The 21,877-nt window shown below is 48.7% G+C and overlaps 2 protein-coding genes across 2 annotated transcripts; one reads left to right on the top strand and one right to left on the bottom strand.

The window, feature by feature from the left end:
• Positions 1-1,784: 1,784 nt before the first annotated feature.
• On the bottom strand, positions 1,785-5,877 carry SMIM45 (small integral membrane protein 45). Its single transcript, XM_054632002.2, has 3 exons — positions 5,818-5,877; positions 3,216-3,288; positions 1,785-2,673 (listed from the first exon to the last, which is right to left on the bottom strand). Exon 3 carries the CDS (start codon positions 2,669-2,671, stop codon positions 2,465-2,467), a length of 207 nt encoding a protein of 68 aa, XP_054487977.1. The 5' UTR covers positions 2,672-2,673; positions 3,216-3,288; positions 5,818-5,877; the 3' UTR covers positions 1,785-2,464.
• Positions 5,878-12,910: 7,033 nt separating this feature from the next.
• CENPM (centromere protein M) lies at positions 12,911-21,363 on the top strand. The gene is made up of 6 exons (XM_054632217.2): positions 12,911-13,024; positions 13,198-13,277; positions 15,858-15,956; positions 16,997-17,076; positions 18,120-18,211; positions 18,958-21,363. Exons 1-6 carry the CDS (start codon positions 12,968-12,970, stop codon positions 19,081-19,083), a joined length of 534 nt encoding a protein of 177 aa, XP_054488192.1. The 5' UTR covers positions 12,911-12,967; the 3' UTR covers positions 19,084-21,363.
• Positions 21,364-21,877: the final 514 nt, after the last annotated feature.

The raw sequence follows: 21,877 nt of genomic DNA, 5'->3' as shown, positions 1-21,877 counted from the left end.
CCCAGTTTCTGTCTTCTTTTTCTCAGTTTCTACATTGAGTCATGGGCAGTGGAGCTCCACACAGGTACAGCAGCAGGCAGAGGAGAACACAGAACAGGGGAGAGGGGACCCCTGTGATTGCAGGCTCCCCTTCCTCCAGTTCAACTTCTTCCTGACTGCTCTAAGCCCCTCACCTCCAGTGGAGAGGTTTTTATGCTACCCCACAGCTCAGTTGTGTTTGTTTACAGAGCAATCCCACCCATCAGGGAGTTGAGGAGAGGAAGCAGGTTTCCAAGCTGGTGTTTGGAGATATGGCTGTGATGTGCCAGAGGGCAGGGAATGTGAGCCAGGCAGCTGAGGGTGGCACATCATGCCATGCAACCCAGCCCCTTGTCATTTCCATTTACAGCCCCAAGTCACAGAAATGTATCTGTTTCGGACTACACCTGCTCTTTTGAGTCTTTGCTTGCCAGGGCAAGTATAACTTTGGGCACAGCAGTAATCCTATTCACTGCATTTCCCTGCTGAGTGAGACTCCCCAGTTAGGGTACTTGCATCACAGTCTCTATGTCACTTGGCTGAATGAAAGGACTCTTGACTTGTCCTCTGTCTGAAACAGAGAAAGCTCCTGCCAGTGTGCCTAGTTTTGGTGTGGAAAAGAATGGCAATGCAATTGCAGTCTGGCAGATGAAATGTCCCAGGAAGACCCAGGATATTTGCAGGATGTCCTGATCCATTCCTTAGAGATAAAAATTAACTTGGATCCCCAGAGAATTACCAACTTTCAGGCTGCACCTGTGCTTTGAGCCTTTCCTTGCCAGGGCAGGCAAAACTTTGGGCACAGGGGTAATCCCACTCACTGCATTTCCCTGTATAAACCACTCCCAGCAGCCCACTCTCCTTCTTTCTTTGGGAATGGAGGAGAAAACTTCCTGCTCCCAGATTCACAGGTGAGGCTGAGTGACACAAGCCAGGAGCTGTGGCAGATTTTCACAGCTGGCCTGAGGAACCCTGCTGCTGAAAGGAGCCATTGGGGACTAGAGCACAGAGCCATAACAATGGAAGAACGCTGGAGATGTGGTTGCCAATATCCTGGCTGGCCCAGGTGATGGCACAGGATGGACAGACATGTGCACATAGGATGGTGGCACCAGCTAACATACCTGGGAAATGCAGGAGAGGGGCACACAGGATCCCTCGGTGTCCAGAGCATTCACAGGTAGCACCATTGCACCTACATGCTTGCAAAGGGTGGATGTTGGGGTGGGAGGAGAGGAGACACAACCTCCTGCAACAGGCTCCTTGCTCTCTCAAGCCTTCCTGTCCACACTGGGCATTGCACTGAGCTGTCAGGGAGAGAGAGGATGGGGATATCCCTCTCAGCCCAGTGTCACAGCTTCATACAGCACTTTGGTGGCTGGTCATTCCCATGACAGTGCAGGAAACCTGTAAACATGGGGTTTTGTGCCAGACCCATATTATACGGCTTGGGTCCAGAAAGCAAAGGTGGTACAATGGACCCATTTAGATGGCAGGCTCAATGTTCCTTCTCAGAGACATGCAGGGGGGAAAAGGGCTGAGGGATGCTTCACAGCTCTCATTGGGAAACAGTTAAGGAGTGCCTGTCCAAGGGCTCTGCAGTGCAGTGAACAAGTGCAAGTAGCTTCACAGACTATCTCATCTCCCTCCATGACAGAGGAACAGGAGGTCGGGCAGATCAGGAGTGGCTGATGTGGTAAGTCTGGCAGCACCCCTGCATGGAGAGCTGCAGAATGTTCTAGCTTGACACAGGACTTGAATCAACCTCTTTAATAAAGACCTTTAATTTCAGTGTGGTGCATCTGGAATGGATGTAGGGATGGATGTTCTCCATCTCCCAAACAGACACAGAAGGGGTGTGCATTTAGCAAGGATAAAGACGTTCAGTCTCTGAGGCTCACTGAGCCCTTAGTCCCTCTGCAGAGAGCTTCAGCAAGCTCACCTCCTAGCATCAAGAGTGGGTGCTGGGAAGAGCTCAGCTGAAGCAACAATTTGTATTGAAACCCCATTTATTTTCCCCAAAATACCCCTTGGACTTAGACAGACTGTGTTAGATTTAACCTAGGGAATAGGAGTACAAGGTTCTGTGTCCCTTTGCAAAACCTGGTACCTTTCCTACTGAAGATCCTGTCAAGGTGCCAGGCAGCTCAAACTCAAGTGATTAACAAGGGATATTTCATTTGAGTGGTTAGTCAGTCTTGGCCACAGGAAGGAGCAAAGTCCTTGGCTGGCTGAAGAGCTGTGAGCACATGGGAAGCCCAGCCAAACAAATCTTGACTAAGAAGCAATGGGGCAGAATGCTGAATGATGAGTACGAGACCCACATCAGCAGAGAGCAAAGTGAAGACCAGCCCCACTTTTACCAGGGCAGGACTGCCATCCCTAGTGAGGCTTGTGGTCTGCTGCCCACCCAGGAGAGATTCCTCCGGCTGCAATGGGCAGCTTGTCAGACCTCAGGCACCCCAAAGGCCAGGTTGTCCCGAATCATCAGCGTCTTCCGAAGGTCTCGCTCCATGATTGGCCTCTGTGTTCGCCACTTATGGGCTTCCTGGAGTCCTGGTTCAAAGTAGTAAATGCAAGCTCCAAAGCCCACCAGGATGAGAATGGAGATCATCAGATACACAGGCACAAACCAATCCAAGAAGTGGGGCATGGCTGCCAGAGAAAAGGAGAGAAAGCTCATGCAGTGGGAGCACCCAAAACACACCTTCACCACCCAAAACCACCTCCTCCACCAAGACTGATCATAAGACATCTGCCTCATCAGCAGTGCCCAGTCCCTCCTCACAGCCCTGCTGCACCTGGCTCATGCTTGGTTGCACATGAAGACACCTCATCCACTGGGAGAGGTCAATGCTTTTGGGGTCATTGCTGGGAGTGTCAATCCTACTCCCTCCCCACAGAGAGGGTTGAGCTTTCTTGCCCCCAGCCCTGCTGCCAGTGATTAAAGGTAGGCAGTGAGTAAATACAGCTGCTTCTCACCTCCTGCTTGAGGGAAAATCTTCTTCCCCTGACACTCCATTACCCTTTTGAATTCCCAGTCTGAGCTGGTCTGGCTCAGGATTGAGCCCTCCCTTACTGCACCTCTATTTCAGGTCCTGCTTTGCCAGGGCTCAGGGTCCTTGGTTCAGCACCAGTCTGTGAGCAGACCTGAGATCCCTCCACCACATCAGCCACTATGCAGAGGGGGCACTCACCGGGAGCAGCCGATCTGCCTTGCCAAGAACCCCTGGCCAGCCAGGTGCGAGGTGAGTCCGGAGCAGCCTTGCCCTGGGGAACACAAAACAGCACCACACTGTGTGATTGCTGCTGGCCCAGTGCTAAACATGGGAGAGCAGGAAGGAGCAAACATCTCCTTGTCCAGAGGTCAGGGCTTGTTGTGGTTTGTTCTGTTAGTATGTTCCATGGAGGGGTGAACAAACGGGGTCTCAGCCCCATAACCTGCTGGTGCCCTGGCACATTCTCTCCCCACCATTACAGCCCTGCTGATGCCATGCTTAGGGCATGCACCCTAACTTAGGGCCATTTAAATCTGTAATGGCATCACATTTGATCCCATCCCTTATCCCCATCCTTTGGGAGGGAGACAGCAACCCACATTACAACTTGCAAAGGTACTCAGTTTGTTCAGCTCTGCTGCTTGCTTTGCACCAAAATGACAGGCAAGGTGTGGCTCATGCAGGGACAGAAAAGGGGATCAAAAAGCATCCCACACAAAAAGCACAGCTACAAGTTCAACAGGCACTAGATCTTCTGGGTTTTCACTGCAAATGTGCTGCTTGTTAAAGGCTTTGGTGGATTAAACCTGGCACCCTCACGCTTGGGAGAGCACAGTGGTGCCAGACTCAGGCACAAAAATGCAGTCCTGTAAGGGGGCTTTCTGTAACCCTCACCCCTTGGCGGGAATGATGAAATGCCCATTGACTTCAGTGGGGACACACTGAAGTGCACTCACATCAAACTCCTGCTTTTCCAGACAGATGAAAGCTGTCATGTCTGACCATGGCCCAAGTCATCCCTCTGCAATAACAAACTATCCCCAAATTCCTTGCACAGGGCAGGTTAAAAGGAAGCTGGGGAGAACTCTGAGCATTTCCATCCTCTTCCCTGCTCCTGGCCCATAAGGTTGGTGCCTTTTTCACACCAGGGGCTGGGCTTTTTTCTTTCTTTTTTTTTTTTTTTTTTTTAATAACACAGCCATCAGTTTTTTCCAATGTGCCCAGCAGCATTTATCTTCTGGACACCTTTTGTCCCAGGAGGGCCTGTAACAGTAACGTTTTTGTCAAAGGGTAAAATCTGAAACAAGCTGCAGTTCTTATTACCATAAGAAGAAACTGCAGAAAATGCCTGATTTCCTCCCACTTATTGGTGTGGATCTGATCTGGGCACTGCTGCTGCCTCTTCATGGCTGCCTGTGCCTTCCTCAGGTGAACAACTGCTGAGGAAAGCTCCCACCATAACTTCCAACAACGTCACAGAGGTGTTGTGAGGAGCTGTGGGGCTTCCCTTAACACACCTTAGGGGACCATGTAAGGAATTAGGCACAAACCCCTTCCACAAACCCCTCCCCACGGGAGTTGGGACTGGACTCTGGACCAGAAACCCCTCAGCACAGCTTTCTTATACAGTCTGTCAAAGTAGCTCCTTTGCACCCCCTGCACCCTCCAGTTGCATCTGCAGACATTCTGGGGATCTCAGGCTGCTGCTGCACACCCCTTTTTCAGGTGTCTCAGCAGCTGCTATCTGTCCCTGGCTGGCAACAGCAATGGGCAGGATTAGGGACACTGTGAAGGTGAGTTCAGCTTGGACCTCCTGGGCTGATGGGAGGAAAGCCAATAACCTCATTTGCTCCCTGATCATCCACTTCCCAAATGTGTGAGTGAAGCTGCTATCCAAAAAAGCCCTGCAATAAAAAGCAGCCCTACACACTTCCCAATTCATCCTTCCTGCATCACTAGTAGAGCCAGCATTTCCTAGCTCCTCGCCAGCAACCTATTCTTCAGTCTACTTGCTATGCAGCTCTGTCCTGCTGTGTCCTCACGCTGCTCACCATCCCCACCCCCTCAATGAAGGGTCCTCATCATGACCAAGCTGAGTGCTGGATGAAATGTCAAAGCCCCCCTCCAGCCTCTGCAGGGCTGGTCTGCAGAAGCAACTGACTTTTGTCAGGCAGGTGAGCAGATTTTGGCTGCAAATACTGAAAATATGGAGTTTCATTTAAAGATGTCAGCTTTCTGGAGCAGTTCTGCAGATATTAAATGTGCCTTAACCTTGCCAGACCAGTTGATCTTCAGCACCTCATTTTGCAGTGGGACATCCATGTCCCCCCAAAGACATACAAGAGTCCTTGGTCCTCCATCCAAAACCATGTCCTATATAGATAAGCTGTCTGACCCCTTTTAAACCTGTGCTACACCTCACTCCAGCTTCTTGCCTTCAATGTCACCCGTGGATCCCCTATGCCGCCTCCCACTGCCCCCGAGGTGCTGTGGGTACACTCGTGACAGGGCCACGTTGTTAGTGGCAGGGCACAAACTACTTGGGGGAGGCTGGGAACAGCTCACAGAAGAATCTGGGTACAGAACCCTCTCGTGTGCATGGCTGGGAGCACAACTCATTTTGCAGCATTACAAGCCGTGGGCTCACCTCGGCCGCAGGAGATTCCCCCAGACCTGGCACCCCGGGGCAGGCTGCAGCCCGGGGCACAGCTGCCGATCGCTGGGGACCCAGACATGACCTCGCTGCCATGCACCGCATCCCCAGCACGCACCGCTACATGCCCTGACACCTGTCACCTACCTTCTTCCAGGGGTGCAGGGCGGCGGGATGAGACTGCTCCCTCCGGCATCTGCCGGGTGCCAGCCGGGATGAGTCAGGCTCCTTTCCCGGCCAGGCAGTGCCAGGGAGAAGGGACCCCGCGCCGGGAGAGCTGGGCGACAGCGGGAGGCGACAGGCGCGGATGGGCGGGAGGCGGGCAGGGAGGGAGGGACGGCGGGAACAGCCGCGGCGGGCGGGGGAAGGACGGGCAGCCAGAAGCGTGGCCTCATTGCCCAGCGGGACTCCCGGGGGTTTCCCCCACCGCCTCCCCGGCAGTGTCAGCCCCGCTCCAGCCTCCCCGGGGCACCCCACCGCCGGCCTTCCCCCACACACGCAAAGGGCTGCATCCCGGCGCGGGGAGGGGGGAGCATTTTAGCAGAGGTCGCTATGGCAACGAGCATCCCCAGCTCCCCCGCACATGGTACCCGGGTCAGAGCCACGAGGGAGCTGCCCGCGGGATGCTGTCCCTCCTCCCGCATCATCCGCAGCCCGGCTGCAGCCCCGGAGGAGGAGGAATGCTGGAGCACACGTGTGTGAGCTCGAGCTGATGGACAGAATGCTCAGGCTCCACAGATTTACCAGCGTGCGCAGCCCAAGGAATGGGGGCTGGTGGTTTTTCATCAATGGATGGAGGACAGAGAGAGAGAGAGAGAGGGGTTAGAGGCAAAGGGGGGTTAGTACCCCCTTCAGGGCTTTTATGTAAAATTAAACCAATCAGCATTTTGACCAAAAGAATCTTCCATCAGGAAACCGGAAAACAATGCTGTCTGAAGTACTATTCTTGCTTTCAGTGAAATACCTTTTTCCTGAATCCATACCTAGTTCTGTCATTGCTGCTGCTGACAAGAGATATTTTGTTAAAACATTTTCACCTTTTCAGCAGCACAAAAATAGGAACATGCAAATGGCTTTGTTTTTTTCATATTGAGGTTGTTTTGTTGTTTGGTTTGGTTTTGTTTGTTTTGTTGTTGTTGTTGTTGTTGTTTTACAAAGGGAAATTTTCACCATGACCCAGAAATTGTTTAACACAAAAGAGTTTTAGCAAAATCAATCAAAAAAACTGGCTCCAGCATGAAGAACTGCCTGCTCTCCTGCCTGTGCTGTCCAGCTCCACCCACTTAGTTTTTGACACTTACAGCCCTGCAGATGTGCCACAGTGGGTTATTGTAAAGGTTTTCAGGATTAATAGTATCCACTGAAATGTATGAGGCCTGAATTTGTGTCTGCTACACTCCAGGAGCTGTGAGATTTGAGGTCTCAATTCCCAGTAGGTTGTGTTTCAGGCATAGAGGAGTTCATCCTCTCTCCAAGGCAAGTTGTGGATGGTGACAGAGCCCATGCACGCCTGCCAGCTCCAAGGGTAATGCATGATAAGGTTCTGTCACCTGGTCTGTGCCAGGGTTTCATCCACCAGTGCAGAGACAAGGCTGTGATGGAGCTATGGGAACTGACTGGTATGCTCTGTGATTTCCTCTTCATCCTCTTTAGGTCCTCCTGAGCCTCACTTCTTCTTGATGTAACTTCATAACAGCTTAGAAGCATTGAGTAGAGACCTTGCAAGCCCTCTGTACCTAGCAGGATATCTGCATGGAGGATCAGATCCATTAGGTTTAGCTAACTGCTTCTTGTTTGCCCCAGTAAAGTGGGCACTCCAGATGATTGCCAGAATGGAGCCTGAAATTTTGTCTTAATTTTAACCTCAGTGAAGTTCAGACATGACACCTTGACCATCAGCACAGTTACTGCTTCAGTAATCCCACTGCAGGAGGTGGAAAACACAAGCCCCACAGCTTTGACCATACTGGGAAAGAAAACTGTGGTTTGGAGAAAAAGATTTTTAAAAATAACTTTGGAAGGATATTATTTATGGCATCCTCAGAGCAAACCTTTAGGGCAGGCAAAGACAGTCCATTTGAGAGGGCAAAAGGAAAACCGTTTTCCAGGTGTGCAAAGAAAATGAGAGGGAGATCAGTGGTTGCTGGCACAAGGTAGGAGACCATTTATCCAGGTGACCGGTCAGTGATGAAGCTGCAGGCACTTAGTAGAGCCTGCCAGGCCAGGTAAATTCATGCCACAATGTGTAAGCTCCTCCCATTGTCCCTGGCCAACTGTCCCGAGTCTCTGTTCTAGGTCACCTCAGGGGCACATCAGAGCCAGTGTGTATCTGCCAGTCTTCAGCTTGTTCCCAGATTTAAGGTCAGGCTTAATGCCAGCATGCTACTCATGCGTCCAAAACCCCAGAACAGCAATAGTTTTGACTCACGAGATCATTTTTTCCTCTGCCTCACTTCCCTGCCACGCAAACACTGGGAGGACGTGACAAGGAATGGTGATCACGTCATTCTGCAGACACCACCACAGCAGTGAGCAAGGTCATGATGTGGCAGCCTCTCTTGCTTCAAGCAGGAATCCCCTCAGATGAGCCTGAAGCACCCTTGGACACAGCAAGAAAAAACCATGGGGCTTTGTGCTGCTGGAGCTGGGACACGCTTGAAGACCCCGTGCCTCTGATGCAGCTGCTTGCTGCCTGTGACTGGGCTCTCAGGTGCTGTCACAGCCTTTGGTTTCCAACAAGAGCTAAAGCTGCGAGACAGCTCCAGGCATTGATGTGCCAGTGCAGCTCAATCTGCGTGGAAACACTTCAGCTGCAGTTCAGCTTCCACCTCAGATAAGGCTGCTGTGTGCCACTCAGGTCCTCCAGGCATAAGCTTGTGCATATCATTCTGCCTGCTGCCTTGGGGCCTTCCAGCCCCCTTCACCTGGCTATCAAGAAGCTTCTGAGTGTCTGTGCACACACTGAGCCCCTCAAAGCCATTCATCCCAGGACACCTGCCTATCACCAAGCCTCTGACTCCCTCCATATCTCTGGGTAACCACAAATTCACCTGCATGATGAAGGCAAACGTGGGGTCAGGTTTGATGTGAGAGGGCCACCCAGCCAGAGCAGAAATCATGAAACCCATCTCAAAACCATAGACAAAAGCCTTGGCTGGAAAAAAAGGAGATGGTCAGGCAACCTCAGGCACATACTTCCTGCTTGTAGCACGTCCATAAATCACAGCACAAACAATGTTCTGAGCTCAGCTTAATCCCAGGCTGGGTTAAGTGTTATTTCAGTCCTTCTTAACAAAGAAAGTTCTTTAGTGCCTTTTATCAGCATCTTCTGAGATGACCAGACCCAGGTCGATGTCTTTAAAGCAACACCCATCTCCCAATATTACTCTCCCAATGTAGGCAGAAGCATGGGAGAAGATGGAGTTTATCAAACTTGCCTTCCCCAAGGCCTGCAGTAGAGGACAAAACTTCAGCAAGGGTCACAGAAATGCTTCCCTGCTCAGCTGCAGGAGATGAGGGAGCTGCTACAGGATGCAGAAGGCACACAGGATGCATGGCGGGGCATCAGTTGGGGATAGTCTGGTGGGAAAGCAGACTAACCCATCTTCTGATGCTACTGCAACTTAAAAAAAAAAAAAAAAAAAAAAACAACATTAGAGAAGCTTTGCTGAGCTGATCAAAAATGAAGGAAATGTGTATAGTGAGTTAAATTAAACAGCAGAATGAAAAAAGCTGACTTACTTTGGGTCTAAATATAGCTGTGAAGAGCCTTTGCCAAAGGAAGCAGAAGTTGCCAGCAACATATGTGAAAATGTCATTAATTTCTCTAATAATCTGCACTTGCTGCAAATGATATAATTTTTGTCTATTAGTGAGAAAACAAGTGCAATCAAATACACACGAGCTCTATTTTGCAGGCTTCCCAGGAGGGACAGTGAGAAGTCAGCCTGGAGCCAGTAATGCATGAGAGGGTGACATCTCATGGAGCTCCTCCTGAATGGGCTGTCAGGAGCTGGGAGCTGTCACTGAGACAGCTGGGACCATGCTGGGGTCAGTGCTCCTCTCTAGACCGTCTCCAAAGCCCGTCTCCTTTGCTCCTCTGGCTGCTAGAGAGAACCAAGAGAGAAATCAGAGAGAAAATATCTTGAGATGCAGCCACTGGATGAATCATACAGCAAATTGGCCATGGATGCATGAGGATGAGGTGTGCTTTTAAACATTTTTTGTACTGGCTGGTGCAGTCCTGCTGCAGGAGCAGCTGCCCCATTCCAAGGGAGCACTCATGATGGCCAGGCCAAGACTTGCTTATGTCAATTGTGGTTTTTGGGCAGCGTCAGAACATCTTCATGTTGACTGCACTACACTTCTACCCATCTGTGGAATGGTTTGTGCTACCAGACCAATGTTCAATGGCCCACAGAGTAAAATCAGGAGCTCTCCTTCCATATCATGCCCTGCTCTTGTCCCTTCTGCTTACACTCTGGGCCAGTGTACTGACACCCATCTGTGCTCTCCTGCACCACTCAGAAGCAGAGATCAACTCATTACTCCCACTTTGCAGCTGGAAATGGGGCAGCAATAGGTGAAACAACCTGACACAGTTACTCAGGGATATGTAAAATACACCCTGGCTTCCAACACCAGCCACATCTCATCCCTCTCCCCTCCTCTCCTTGCCAACCTACAGACCTAGGCAAGAGCTGCAGGCACAGTGCCAGACCAGTCTCCACTTCCTTACAATGTCCTTTACCATGAAAAATAATTTTCTAACTGTGGGATGAGTGGTAGCTCATCTGGATCTGCTGAATATCAACAGACACCAGCATGGTGAAAAGATGGAAACCTGCAGCAGCAGGGCACAGCAAGCATGTCCCTGACCAGACCCTAGAGCCACCCAGGTCCTTCACTGGGGCCAGAGAATAGGTAACAGGGGGCAGAAAGATGACAAACACCTTTTAGGTGGGTGCCAGAGCTTTTACCATATTTCCACACCTGCAGCAGCCCAAAAGGAACATTGTTCTATTTGCTCCCTACATCCCCGCAGCCTTTCATCTGCTTGTCTCCCATCTTTAGGACACGTCTGCCCTGAATTCATCCTCCCTTCCCCCTACCAAACTCAAAACCAGCCAGAAATATCTTGTAATCTCTTCTGCTTCACCTGTAATTTGTCTCATGCTGGCAATGAGGGAAACCGTCTGCCTTTGTCAAGATCAAAAACACCACAGTGGCCATGTGACGTCAGCTTTCATTAACCCTGTCTCTCTCCCCTTTGCCTCCCCTCTCCAGACTGTTGCAGAGTGGCAGATGTGTCTTCATTCTCCTGCAACCTTCTTTCTCCCCTGGTACATCTCCTGCCATTTGGAGGTACCCTGGTTGAAAGGGCAGGGAGAGCCAGCACCAGCAGGCAGCAGGATGAGTTCTGGACCTCCTTCCACACCAAGGTGGAGCCAAACTCAGGGTTGAGGCAGAGATCAGGAGATGCAACAAGGTGGACCACAGGCCACTGAGGTACACTGGACCTCTGAGGTTTTACAACTGCATGTCATCCTCTGTTGCAGTGTGATGTACTGCTCTGACCTCAGAATGAGAAAAACTGAGCCTATCTCTGTTACTGCAGTGCTTCTGCCCAGGCCCCTTCCTGCCTGTATCACAGACAGGGGAGCACTGGGCTGGGGAGAGGCTGACCAGACTGGGGGTGAGGGGGAAGGCACTCAGGAAGAGGCAGGATGGAGGTCAAGCCTGCTGGAGCTGCTGCAAAACCTCACACAGAATAATTCAGTGTGCAAAGCCAGTTGCTACTGCCACACAGCGTTAGGGAAATTCCCTTCCTGAGCTATGTTATCAAGCAGTCTTTATGGTATGGAAGTGTATTAACTATGTTAACATTTTTCCCTCATACTTGGTACTGCTGAGGCCACAGCTCAAATCCTGTATTCAGTTTTGGGGCCCTCACTACAAGAAAGACATTGGGGTGCTGGAGCATGTCCAGAGAAGGGCAGAGAAGGAGCTGATGAAGTGTCCAGAGCACAAGTGTTATGAGGAGCAGCTGAGGGAGCTGGGGTTGTTCAGCCTGGAAAAAACGAGGCTCAGGGGAGGCCTTATTGCCCTCTGCAGCTCCCTGAAGGGAGGCTGTAGCCAGGTGAGGGTTGGTCTCTGTTCCCAGTTAACAAGCAGTAGGAGAAGTTGCTCCAGGGGTGGTTTCCACTGGATTTTAGGAAACATTTTTTTTGCATTTACTGCACTGTTGGTGTCAGGAAGTGGAACAAGATGCCCAAGTGTGTGTTGGAGTTACCATCCCTGAAGTGTTTGCAAAGCTGTGGCACGTGGGTACATGGCTGTTTTGAACATGACAGGGTTGGGTTAATGGTTGGACTTGATGATCTTAGAAGTCTTCTCAATCTAACGATTCTATGATTCCATGTATTAGTTCACATTATAAATTGCAATGTAAGGAGGCAGTGGAATTTTATGGAATTCTCTGCTGTGGTTTGTTTGTTTGGTTTTTTTTTCAGTCTTGAGTGATCAAAGGGGCAACAGCTCATGGCAAGGGCCAGGGAGCAGCACAGCCCTGGAAATAAGGGCTCTGCTTCTCAGAAGCTAAAGGCTGTTCATGATCCCCCTGCACCACCAAGGCAAGGCCAGTGTCCTCCCCTCAGCATCCCTCCAGTATTGCCTGTGGGTGCCTCAGGCCCAGCTGATCCCTGGGATATCTGGATGCTACAGGAATAGTGCTGCTTCACAGGGTTTTATGGTGGTCTGTCAGACCCTGTGGTGCTCAGAGGGGCCCCACACTGTACTCCTGCATCACTGCAGTCCACAACCTCCTCGTGAGGGAAAGTGCATGGGCAGGCACTGGGCTCTCTGGCAACCAATGCAAAGACCCAGGACAATGGCCTGAAGCAGTGTCAGGGGAGATTTAGGTTGGATATTAGAAAAAGTGGTGATCGTGCACAGCAACAGGCTCCCAGGGAAGTGGTCACAGCACCCAGCCTGACAGAGTTCAAGAAGCATTCGGACGACGCTGTCAGGCACATGCTGTGACCGCTGGGGCTCCTGGGGCCCGTGGTGTGACCCCTGTGCAGGGCCAGGAGCGGGACGAGACGATCCCCGCGTGTCCCTGCCCAGCCAGGACAGCCCGTGAGGCGATCGCCGCCAGCCCCGCAGCGCCCCCTGCCGCCCGCCGGTAACCGCGCCCGCCCTGCAGGCCCCGCCCCTCCCCGCCGCTCGACGTCGGCGCAAGGCGGAGCGCGGCCGCCGTTCGAATTCCGGCGGGCGGGTAGCGCCGTCTCCCGCGGGCATGGCGGTGCTGCGGCCCTTCGACAAACTCCCGAAGCTCAACTCCGGCGTCCTCCTGGTAGGCCCGGCGGTGGCCCCGCCGTCCCTTGTCCTTCCCTTTCCCCGGCGCGGCCCCGCTATGGGCGCCCGCCCGTCCCGTGGCCCCGCTGTGTCGGGCCCGGCCCGGCCCGGCCCCGCGCGGGGGTTGGCTGTCCGGGCCCGGTGTGCAGTGTGCTCTCGCTGTGCCCGCAGCTCGTGGGCTCGGACGAGGCGCTGCAGCGGCAGCTGGCGGAGGCGATCCTGCAGGAGAAGAAGGACTTCAACATAAGCATGTGAGTGCTGGCGAGCGGGACGCGCCGCCTGCGGCCCCGGGTCCCTACGGGACCCGCTGTCACCTGGTCCAAGAGGCGCAAACCAGCGGCTGTGACGCGAATTCACGGAAAGCTTCCGCTTCAGATTCCCGATGCACTGAAATTGGTTAAAAGCGTGGGTTCTGTCCCCGTGGCAGGAGTCGGAGCTGTAGAGCACACGGTTCAGAGAGAGACTTCGCTCTTGCGAACGCTAGAGAGCACCAGTGCCCAGATGTGAGCGCATCTGCGGCGGGCAGACCCCTCTGTCCTCAGGGCAGGCACTTTGGGCATGCTTGGAAACGGAAAGGGGAGCGGGGAGAAGCATTTCCCACGTTCAGGTTCACAGTGCACATACCCTTGCCTTTTGCATGTTGCACAGATGTTTAATTACTAAATTGGAAAGGTGTGAGAGCAACACATTTTTTTCCCCTGCCTGAGAGACAGAAATTAAACATCCTAGGACAAAATGGGACAGGTACAACGCTTGCAAGTACTTGCAGGAGAACAAGTGTTTCTGAAAGATGTCCATTGCTTTGGATGCTCTTTGTAGCTGTTTTCTGGTTTGTATGCACACATGTGCGTTTCCTCCTCAAGCTATTAAGATGCACTTGAAATTTCAGCTTTAGCCGCATGACATGTCCTGTCTTAAAAGCTTGATTAACTAACTTTTTACGATAAAATGTCCTTGACAGCTCTTTTACCAAGACCAAATGAGTTTAGTCAGCTCTTCAGAAGGTGTTTGTGTTATTTCTCTGCTGTAATCCATGGCTATGCAGTAAAAGCAATCCAGGCTAATGTTCTGCTGGCTAATTAGAGTGACTGTAGTGCTCTGATTGTGGCATCTTGGATGTTTGTGCTAACTAATAGTAAACTAATTACCCCATTTTCTTTGTGAAACCTGCAGCCTCTGCTGAGCTGTGTGGAGTGCCATAACTAGATGGCTGCTGGTACTACAGCTGGGTAACTACCCAAAGGCATAGAATTGTGTGCTCATGCTACAGAGCAAGGTACAGCCCTGTGTAAATATTGCTAGGAAAGCAAAGCCGGTGGGGTTCTTCCCCCACTGAGTTGCTTTGGGACTGTAAACATTGCAAACAAATACAGTATCTAATCTGACAGCTCTACCTGTCAGGTACAGCTGTTGGGTGAAGAGTTACAGGGCTTGGGTTCTTTGTGTCTCTTATTGCTGGGGGGGGGGGGAAAGGCTTCTGCAGTGCATATCTGGAGACTGCTGTCATCATCTAGTCATGTTGATTTAAATATAACAGAATTCCAAACAATGCAGTGCTTTTCTGGGTCACTTTTATCTTCTCCCCCAAGGAGATCTGATACTTTCATCAAAGAGTCTCCCTAAATTTCACCTTAAATTAATAATCTGCTTTGTGTTTCAATTAATAAGCAGTGTGTCTTTCAAGCTCACTTTGCTCATCTCTTGTGTTAGTTTCAGAATGTTTTTGTTAAATCATATCTCCCATAAATAGAAGAAACAAAACTCCTTTATTTGGAGACTAGCAAACAAAATTACAAACTAGATAGGATTAATAGAAGGGAATGTGTGCCATGGTCTGTGGCTGCTGGAGAAAACTTTAAAGTCCTTGAGACTGAATTGCTAGAAGTAATGTTCCTGAAGAAGACCAGAATCAATGTTTCTCCATTGGCTTCCAGAGAGGAAGTGGGTTGTGAGAGTGACTGAACTTCTGGGATGTTTGTTTTCCCAGTTTAAATTAAGGTGATCTTCCAAAAATGCAGTGCTGATAATGTTCTTCTCTGTGGAAGATCCAGTTATGAACTGCTGAAACCTTTTTTTGGTAGAGTTGTTGGTTGGTTGGTATGCTTGTTTGTTTTTTGTTGTTGTTAGTTGTTTGTGGTTGTTTGGCTTTTTTAGTGGGCAGAGATGCAAAAATCCCCACACTTATTAGCTCTAATTAGCAGTTGTACTACTGTGTAGAAGGATGCCTGAACTAACCTAGTAGCTTCTGACATAGCAAAAGGGTTAAAAGGGAGGGTAATGATACAATAGAAGCTCTTTTTGAGTTATAACTTCATCTATAAAGCTGCTCTAGTGACAGATTTGTGGTTTAAGGTTCTTCTGTACCTGGAAATATTGCCTCTCCTGTGTGAGCATATGAGCAGTATCTCTGGGATGTGACAGAAAAACATTGATGCGTTTTAACTGAAACCTGGCAGCAAAATATTCCAGTAAAGAATTGAGGTTTGCTTTGTTAGAAAGGATTCTTTGTAACAATTAAACAAAATGACTTGCCATAGAGATCTGCATGGAGAAAATGTTTCTGTGAGTCTTGTTATGCTCTAATAAGCGTCCCATTATAACCAGCCTTGTCTAGCAATTACCATTGTGCCTGTCAGCAACTGTGAGTGGGCCTAAGATATGAGAGTACCACTTAAATAATCACAGTGCCTCTTCAGTGCCCACGGATTCAGTAATTAGCAGGCTTCCTGGTAACTTGCTACAGGGTGAACTGCAGAGGTTGTGTGATTATGGGTGAGTGGTACTGTCTTGCCAAGCTAGTTGGTTACACTGGCAAATTTGTTATCTTGCAGTCACCTTGCTACATCCCTCCCCTTACCTTCAGAGAGGGATCATCTTCGACCCAGGATAGATCTGGTTGTGTTTATGATTGACATCAAGAGCAAGTACAGGTAAGAGAAGGGCAAAAAGATGAGAGGGGGGACTAATATTCTTTCTTGTTTTGATGGCTAAATCTGCATTTTTACTGTATTGGAATTGCTGAATAGTGGGTTTCAAACCCAAGATTTGCTGTGGTGGAAGAACTCAGTAATGTATACAGTGGCTTTCTGGCCTCCAGCAGTGGATTAGGACTGAACTGCTCTGTCCAATAACATTCCTGTTGTGCATTAAGTTGCCATAGCAGAGAAGGCAGAATTTATTTCTGGATCTGGATGTGTGACAGTACAAACTGAGCTTTGGAAAGATGCTGTCTGTAGAATTAGATGGAGGTGCTGGTGGTGCTGTGAACTTCTATAATATGCAGAAGTCTGATGTGCACTGGGCAGTGCCGCCCAACAACAAGCAAGTGGCTGTGTCTGTGTCCTCAGTTCACTGACACTCCTGGTCAAGTGGGATCAGCACTATGGATATCTCTAGGCAAAAGAGAAAGGTCTGCAGGGATTGATCCCTTTTTCTATCATCTTGTGCTCAACTTTGTAGAAATGATACTTGTTTCCCCAGGCCACAAGTAAAGACTTGCTATGGCACAGAAGTCAGCATTTTATTGCTTACTTAACTTGTGACTGATGATCCTGGGCTCTCATTTACCAAAAATGACAGGCCCAGCTGCATACTTAGAGCACAGATGGTGCTGCAGAAATGTGTGGGCAAGCGCTTCCTGAAAGAGCCAAAGTGGTGCTGAAGTTTCATTGGATATTAATGAATTCAGATGCTTAGTGTCTGTAAATCATGGAGGACACTGTTCAAACTAACTCTAACTGTTGAGTCTTGAGTAGAAAGGATATGTTATGGGTTATTAAACAGCTGTGGGTATTACAGAGGTCTCTGATGTCATGCTTTTAGCATAAAGCAGAACTTTGCGAGCTCACAAATCAGCAGATGTTAACATCATTGTTTTTCTAATTGTGCTTCTGAAAATTATTCCTGTTATCCTTATGCTGCACTGATTTAACCTCCCTGTCCAACTGGATTGCCTGTACTTTTCTGACAGCTTGAAGAATGTTGAAACTTCCCTGGCTCATGTGGATGCCAGCTTCTTCCTGGGGAAAGTGTGCTTTCTTGTCACCGGGGGTACGTATGGCACCTCTTCCTCCTCTTCAAGCAGCACAGCTCTGTTGGTTTTCTTAAAACAGGGCACTGACTTAACTTGAAACAAACTAAAGGAAACCAGTGGTTTTGTTGCAACTTTGTTTAAATTATTTCTGAACTCCTCTGCCTTTGTTATTATTTTCCCAGATAAAACACGGTTCTCTCATGCTCATTTGCTCTCTCCTTTTTATTGTTGTCAGTCAGATCTCTCTTCTCTGTCCCTAATCTCTGAATATTATTTATGTTACTGGTTTTTTTGTGTGTGTGTGTGTGTGTGTGTGTGTGTGTGTGTGTGTGGCACTCCAGAAGTCTGTTCTATCTCCTCTTGCAGATCTGTCTTAATGATAATCCTAATGAGCAGTGAGAAGCATATGATACTGTGGTAATAAAGTGAATCTAAATGGATGAGCTACAAAACTATCAAGTATAGTCTTAATACAAGACTAGAATCCCTGCTGTGTACTGAGGCCGTGTTGTGCCTCTAATCTTTCTGTCTCCCTGTGCTTTCCTGTGCACCCTCTCTGCTTCAGCTCTGAGGAACTGGAGGGGCCAGACTGTACTGCTCAGTGTTGGAATATAGGTGCTGTGTCCCTGGAGTTTGGGGGTCAGGAGGCCTAATTATGAAGTAGAGCAGTCTTAGCATTGTCTTGTATTGTGGCTCTCTTGCTGAAGTGAATTCCTTGGAGACCAGACCACTCTGTGATACCAAATGAGTCAGGAGGACTTTTTTGTGAGTGAGTGGAAGCTGATGGTGTGCTGATCCCTTATGCAGAGTGTTAATGTTACAAGAAGAATGATGTGGTACTATTCCTGCTGTTAGTATTATGAAAGACTTCTGTGCTAATTCCATTTCAAATCTTGTACCATTCTGTTTGTGCTGCTCACTGTTGCCTTACCTTCTATTATGCTCTCAAAATTAGCTCAGTCCAATCCTCAGCTCTGGATTGTTCTATGGATGTGGAATTTCCTAAAACTTTTCTTTGCTGATTATGAGGCTTGTAATGTGGGAAAATGTTTTTTTTTAGTTGGCAGGGTGAATGCTTGCAGCATTGAGACGAATGCTGTCTGTAAATTAGGAGAAACCTACTGCAGCCCTGTGCTATTCTGTGAGCTGGAGGTAAGGTGCTTATTTGACATCTCAAGGGATTTCTGAATTCCACTGCTCTGTGATTGTTAGAAACTGGATTGTTAGAAACATTATATTAGCAATAAATACATGTGCTGCTGGCCTTCATAAGTGTCAGAGACCAGACTCTGTCTACAAGAACAGTAGAGGTACAGGAGTCTGGCTGTCCTTGAAATGAGTCTTCTAGTAATCTGGTCCTTCCTGTGCTACTTCAAAACTTCACGAAGCCAAGCCTAAGCTAACAAAAACCATCTCTGATATGCAAAGCATTGGTACACTTGTTCCTTGCTGCATTTTCTCTTCCTGGGAGCCCCTGAGCTGTTATTTGCCATGTGACCCCCTTGCCCATGTAATGTTTTGTGTCAGCCAAACTTTGTGGCTTCTCTGACGATTTTGCCATCTGATATGCCACTCTTTCCAATTACCTGCATGGTCTAAAAAGCTGGAGGGAGAGTTTGGCATTCAGCAGCAACACACTTCACTTTTCTGTGTACTTGTCCCTGCATGCTCACAGACTGTTTCCCTACCAGCAGGTAGAATCTGTGCCTTTGGCAAGCCCTTCAGCACTTCTACCTGGCAACACTGTACCTTCCTTAACGTTAGGGAAGTAAATGGGCCTGTTTGGGGTTTTCTGCAGCTAGCCACTTGATGCCTGCTCTGGTTCTTTCTTTTATCAAAGCTTACCGTTGCTTTTCTTCTTTTGTATTGATTAAATAATGTCTCCATTTTGTTTCCAGTTGGAAGGCATTCGAGCTGCTACTGCTCAACGACTTGTGCGGATGTTAGGGATCTGTGCTGGTCACATACCGGGAGTTTCTGCCTTGTCCTTTGTCTCGCTGATGAGGAAGTCTGATGATGATTAGCTTCTCATTGTGATATTTCACACACATTCATCAGGTTTTTTTTCACTTCAGGCATTCAAGCTGCTGCAGTTGGAATCACATTGGGAAGCTTTTTTTGAGTGACTTGTCATGACCACTCATCCAGAACTGTTCCTAGTTGCTTACCTCTCAATAAAAGTTTGATTCCTGTTCCATGGATAACAGATAGGGAGGGCAGTTTGAATTGGGGATTCTGATCCATTATTACATCTGAATCCCATTTCATGATCAAGTTTGAGTTTTTTCCACTTGGCCAGTGGCCAGGAGCTACATGTTTTTCTGAGAGAATATTAGAATAACAGGCTACTGTCTCCAAAGCACCAGAGAAGAGGCAGCAGGCTCCTTCTTTCAATTGAAATGCAGCACCTTAGTCTAATGTGAAATCTTGCTGCCAGGTTTTGTCTGTCCACCAAGAGAAGAATGGGGAAGGGAGGCTGGCCTGCAGCTTCTAGATAGACTGCACTTGCCAATTAATGATCCAGCTGTGTGAGCATCTGTCCAGCAAAGGACTCACTATTTCCATGTCTGTCCCTAATTGGGAAGGAAGGGACTAAAGATAAACAATCTAGCACTTTAACTTTCTTTTAGATCCTCAAAGAAAAAGACTCCACCTGTCAAGCCCAAAGAGAGCCCCAGTAGTGCAGCCTCTGGGGCTGACCAGAGGTGAAACCCAGCAGCCAGGACCACAGCAGCACACAGAAAATAGGTTGTCTCAGCTGGTTTGGCATATGCTGTGTATAATCCCTTTACTAACAGGTTCTGACCAGCTGTAAGTTGTGCCTTGTGCTTACTGCAAGTCACTGAGGTTTGAGAGTTCTAATTTAATAAAACAAGTGATATGTAATAGTTGTATGCTCTTTATTAGCCATGTGACATGGGCTCTAAACCTTGCAGATGCTTGCCCTGGCAGGCTGGTCCTTTCTGGTACCTCCAACTCCCACTTAGTTGTCTTGCTGCACTCGTGGCTTCAACCATGTGGTGGTGGCAAAAGCTTTTCAAATACAGCCCTTTCTGTTCATTGAGTTGAGCCACCTGCCAGAATACAGTGCTTTCAGAAATGCTGGGACGTTTCTTACCCAGAAATTAAGCCTAGAGAGAATGTGTTAAGCTCCCCTCTGGTTTAATTTATCTAATCCCTAATAGTCTGCTTTAATGTTCCTAGGTGCAGAGCTCTAGCTGTGTGCACTGTTTCGGTTAGCTTGTTTCTGACATCTGTCTGTGAGCAGGAAAAGCAGAAAGCAGCACTGCAGGCTTAATCAGCTGTGAGTGTTGGCAGTCCTTGCAAAGACAGCTCAGCAAGGCACAAAGCCTGTATCCTTGCTCAGAGGACACACAAATCCCAGCTCCAGTTGTATTGTTGCTGATGGGGGAGGGCTAGGGTGTTTGTCAGCTGAAACAAAAGGAGCTAAACCATTCAGCTGTGTTATGATGCCCAAAAGGGCTGGACTCTGGCTAAAACCCAAAGGAGAAAGACATGTGCAAACTGTCATGGCTGTGTAAGGAGGATTGGAAGCTTAATGGGCATGCCCTACTTTCGGCTAGCTTTGCCATCCTGAAGGTACTAACCAGGACTTGGCCACCAGAGAAGGGAAAATCATGCTGAGAAACAAGTTTCTGTGTTGGTTATGCTGTCTCAGCCCTGCTCTTGCTTTGAGTCCCTCAAAATAAAGGAGACCATGGCTTAGAATAGGCTGGTTTCAATTTGCTCTCGATGTGCAGGTGCAGTCTGTGGGAGGAAAGGAAGTGGCGTAAGATGAGCCACTCTTTTGTGTCCTCTGCAACTCCTATAAGGCAAGAAGACTTTTCCATATCCTAGGTTGCTCTCCAATTCACTCAAATAACAGATGGACTCAGGTTAAATCCCTTTGGCCTCAAGAGTAATTTCACTGTGCTTTTTTTAACTAGTGAAAATGAAACTTTTTTTTGGTCCACCCAGAATGCTTTGGAGTAACCCACATGTGCTACTGTCCAGTCCTGCACCTTCAAGCAGGGTTTTTTTCCACTGTTATGTTTCAGATGTGGTATTTCTTTCCTTCTACTACTTTCAAAGAAGAAAGATGCTGGTTTTGCTTCCTACAGGTGGCTGAATCTCAGCTGGTACATAATAAAATCTAGTTCCTTAAGAGCAGCATCTTGCTTCACCTTGGGGCAAATATTTTTCTTACTCTTAGGAGAAAGTATTTACTAGAACTGGCAGGGGAAGCGGAGCGTATCTAAGAATATGACACTGTGTCTCAGGTCCATCATGTTTTACAACCCAAAGTAGTTGGGACACATCTGAAGCTACATCTTCAACTAAGTAAATACCTCTAGGAGCTGTCAGCTATTAGTTTAGACAGGCCATAACACTGCCCTTACTACCAGAGGAGACAAGGCAACTGAGGATATCTTTCATCTGGATGGAGTAGCCAGGGCTAATGTTTGATAAAGGTCTTGTGAAAATTGGGATCAGAGGTGTGGAAGGCCTGAAGCTGAGTTAAGGCTAGTTACTCAGGTTCTGTTGTGTTCAAACCTCCTGAAAGAGCTTGCCAAGCTGACTGAAATCTAAACTAACCAAAACATTTTGAAGTTACTTGCTTTCTCTTCTTCTCTCTTGCTTCAGTTCCCTATCCCTGTGGAGATTTTCAAAGAGGAATCCCCCTCTCTGTGGTGAAAGTACCTGTGAGCTTTGCTGGTTTGACTGTTTCAGTTTGTGGATGTGTCTCTGTCAGTTAGGTCAGCAAAATCAGAATAAAAGCAGTTTAATTAGTATAGAAGGCTCATACCAGTTGCACTG

Source organism: Agelaius phoeniceus, chromosome 5, assembly GCF_051311805.1.
Source record: "Agelaius phoeniceus isolate bAgePho1 chromosome 5, bAgePho1.hap1, whole genome shotgun sequence".
NCBI classification, from domain to species: Eukaryota; Metazoa; Chordata; class Aves; order Passeriformes; family Icteridae; genus Agelaius; species Agelaius phoeniceus.
The sequence above is the reverse complement of the archived record's forward strand: the minus strand, read 5'-3'. Positions and strand labels throughout refer to the sequence as shown.

Excerpts from the sequence above, each read along its gene's own strand:
- CENPM (XM_054632217.2), top strand. The coding sequence starts at position 12,968 with ATGGCGGTGCTGCGGCCCTTCGACAAACTCCCGAAGCTCAACTCCGGC. Across the intron at positions 13,278-15,857 it reads AAGGACTTCAACATAAGCAT|TCACCTTGCTACATCCCTCC; the intron begins GTGAGTGCTGGC and ends GTTATCTTGCAG. Across the intron at positions 15,957-16,996 it reads GACATCAAGAGCAAGTACAG|CTTGAAGAATGTTGAAACTT; the intron begins GTAAGAGAAGGG and ends CTTTTCTGACAG.
- SMIM45 (XM_054632002.2), bottom strand. The coding sequence starts at position 2,671 with ATGCCCCACTTCTTGGATTGGTTTGTGCCTGTGTATCTGATGATCTCC.